The sequence below is a fragment of the Galeopterus variegatus genome, unplaced genomic scaffold, assembly GCF_000696425.1.
Source record: "Galeopterus variegatus unplaced genomic scaffold, G_variegatus-3.0.2 Scaffold3432, whole genome shotgun sequence".
NCBI classification, from domain to species: domain Eukaryota; kingdom Metazoa; phylum Chordata; class Mammalia; order Dermoptera; family Cynocephalidae; genus Galeopterus; species Galeopterus variegatus.
The window spans coordinates 142559-145917 of NW_007729543.1; the positions used below are offsets into that span (position 1 = coordinate 142559).

Below are 3359 nucleotides of genomic sequence, written 5' to 3' on the forward strand. Positions count from 1 at the left end.
TGCCCTGAGCTGCCGTTACAAGATGTAGCCCCTCGACCTTGGATTTCCCAGCCTCAGAACTGTAAGAAATAAATTTGTTTTTTATGAATCACTCAGTCTCTCAGGTGTAGCAACAGATAACGGACTGAAGCACGTGATTTGGTTCTGAAATATGTTTTTACCCAAGCCTCCAGCTGCCCATAAATACACTGAAATTGTACAATTAATTTGAATTTTTTTTTCATTTTCTTTCAGGAAGAAATTGTTTCAACGATGCTGCACTCTCAGAAATGACCATCGCATTCAAAACACCACTCAGTGGATACCTCAGCAATTTTTGTCTTAGTGACTCATTCTTGTGTTATTAATATATTTACTTTTATTTCAAATATAAAATGTTTTGTATTTTAACACAGTGGGCCCGATGCTTATTTGTCACCAGCACAGTTAGAAACCTGAAAGCAACATCCAAGTTTAAGAAATGCCTTTTTCATAGAAAGTTTAAATCTGATATATGGAGAATCCAAAAAAATACACTGTCGATATAATAAATTAAGACATCTGGATATTGAAGTACATCTTGCATTCTCTGAATAAAACTTATTTTTAATGCATTACTGTATTATATTTGCTAATATTTTATTTAGAATTTTTATATCTATATTTATTTATTCTTTTTTGGAACCATGTCTCTGGTTTTTGGCATTTAAGTTAGGCTGTCTTCATAAAATCAACTGGGCTCTTAGAATTTTTAAAGACTGTTGTAATTCTCTAGTTCTCTGAAGACTAGATAGAACTCAGCTATGAAACTGTATCTTGAGGACTTAATAACGGGTTCTCACAACCTTTCTAAAGTTTTTATGGTGTTTTCTTTTCTCAAACTTCTCTGTTCTTCTTGGGTCAATTGTAGACAATTATCTTGTATTTAAATAAACAAAACTATCTATTTCCTCTCTGTTTTCAAATTTACCATCTTCATATTCATTGTAATAATTCCTTATAAATTGGTTAACTATATAATGGATTGTCTAACTTTTTAGAGCAAATGGCCACTGTTCACAGTCACGTAAAGACAACTGGTATAAGCTTGTAATAAGCCAACTAGGATAGAATATTTCCTTATTCATAAAATTTGTCATTACTCCCACAGGCATAAATTTTATTTCTTTTCTCAATCAAATGATGTATAGTTTTTCCTCTCTCTTTCTTATAAAGTTTTATGAGAGGATTAGTTTTTATATTCTAATTTTAAAAAACCAGCTTTTGGTTTTTACTCTTTTTTAAAAATTGTGGTATGTATTAATCCATTTAATTATAACAAAAAACCCATTTGATTAAAACAAAATATCTGAAACTGGGTGATTTATAAAGAAAATGAAATTTGTCACTTACGGTTTCAGAGGCCAGGAAGTCCACAGTGCAGAAAACACATCTGGTGAGGGTCTTGGTGGTGGTATCACACTGCGAAAATGGTGCAGAGAGAGAGACTAACCTCTTATGTGCTCTCCTTTTAAAATCCTCTAAACCATGCCCCTGACCACCATTTTTAATCATTCACTATGGTATGGTCCTACAATCTAATCACCTCTTCAAGCCCCTCCTTTCAATTACCATAATAGGATTCCCCCCGCCTTAACACTGCCACAGTGGGGGTTAATCAATCCAAGGCATTCTGCCCCGGCTCCCCAAAACTCATGTCCTTTTCACATACACATACATTTATTTCATCCCCAAAGTCTTAACTGGTTTCAACTCAAAGTTCCAAAGTCCCATCTGGGAAATAAAAAAGAAGTTATCTACTTACAAGATACAATGGTGGAGAAAACATAGGGTACAATATACCCATTCAAAAAGGGAGAAATAGGCCAGAAGAAAGGTGTAATAAGTCCCAAACAAGTCTGAAACCGAGCAGGACAGGCATTGAATCTTAAAGCTGGGGAATCATGTACCTTGACTGCATGTTTGACATCCTCTGCGTGCTGATGCAAGGGTTGGGTCCCCAAGTCCTCAGGCAGCTCCACTCGTGTGGCTTTCCTGGTCTGAGGCCATGCTTCAGCTCTCCCAGGCTGGCATTGCATGCTGGTTACTCCACAGGTCTGAGGTCTCCATGGTAGTCCTGCTCTCATGGCTCCACTAGGCATGGCACTGTTGGGGATTTTTCTGTGGCAACTCTGATCTCACATTTCTGCTTAGCATTGTCTAGTGAAGGCTCTGTGTAGTGAATCTGCCTCTACAACAGATCTCTTCCTGGGCCCCAGACTTTTCCACACATCTTTTGAAATCAGGGTGGAGGCTTCCAAGTCTTCACAGCTCTCCCATTCTGCAAGCCTGCAGACCTAACACCATGTGGACACTGACGAAGCTTCTGGCTTGCATCTTTCAAAGCTGCAGGTCCTGCCATACTTGGGGCCAATTTAGCCCAGGCTGGAGCAGCAGGCTTGTGGGAAGCAGCATCCTGAAGTGGCTATGGGAAGTGAGCATGTAGAGGGGCCTCAGGCCTGTTCCCCAAGACCATTTTGTCTCCCTAGGCCTTTGGGCCCAAAATGGAAGGGTTGGCCCCAGAGGTTTCTGCAATGCCTTCAGGGCCCTTCCCCCTTCTCTTGATAATCCCTTTCCTTGGTTCTAATCATCCTAGTGTCACTGCATTTTTCTTCATTGCTTCTCCACTACCACATGGCCAAGCTGCAAATTTTCCAAATCTTTATGCTCTGCTTCCCTTTTAAATTCTGGCTTTACATCGTGCCTTTTCTGTCATAACTCAGCATAAGCTGTTAAAAGTAGCTGTGCGGCTCCCTGAATGCTTTGCTGCTTAGAAGTTTCTTCCACCAAATATTCTGTTTCACAACTCTTAAGTTCCAACTTCCACAAAGTCCTAGGGCATCACACAATGCAGCCAAGTTCCTGCCAGTTCATAGCAAGGGTGATCTTTGCCCCAGTTTCCAGTAAGTCCCTTCTCATTTACATCTGAGACCTCCTTAGAGTGGTCTTTACTGTCCATATTTCCATCAGCATTCTAATTGCCACCACTTTACCAACCTCTAAAACATTCCAAACTTTCTCTGATTTTATTGTCTTCGAATCTTTGACCTGCATCTAGGCTTTTTCTAGCCCCTTGCTCCAAATTCCTCCAGCCTCTCCTCAAAACCCAGTTCCAAAGCTGCTTCCATATTTTTGAGTATATTTTATAAACAACACCCCACTTCTCTGGTACCAATTTTCTGTATTAGACCATTTCTGTTGCTCATAACAAAATACCTGAAGCTGGGTGATTTATTAAGAAAATTAAATTTATCACTTACAGTTTCAGAGGCTGGGAAGTCCACAGTGCAGGAAACATATCTAGTGAGAGTCTTGGTAGTGGTTTCAGTGATGGAGAGTAT

At 39.4% G+C, this 3359-nt stretch overlaps 1 protein-coding gene across 1 annotated transcript in view; it reads left to right on the plus strand.

Moving 5' to 3' along the window:
- LOC103600735 (ovostatin-like) overlaps nt 1–273 on the plus strand; it is a 103899-nt gene extending 103626 nt beyond the window's left edge. The window contains 1 exon segment of the mRNA XM_008585065.1: nt 235–273. Within this exon segment, the coding sequence (XP_008583287.1) occupies nt 235–273 (39 nt within the window).
- Nucleotides 274–3359: the final 3086 nt, after the last annotated feature.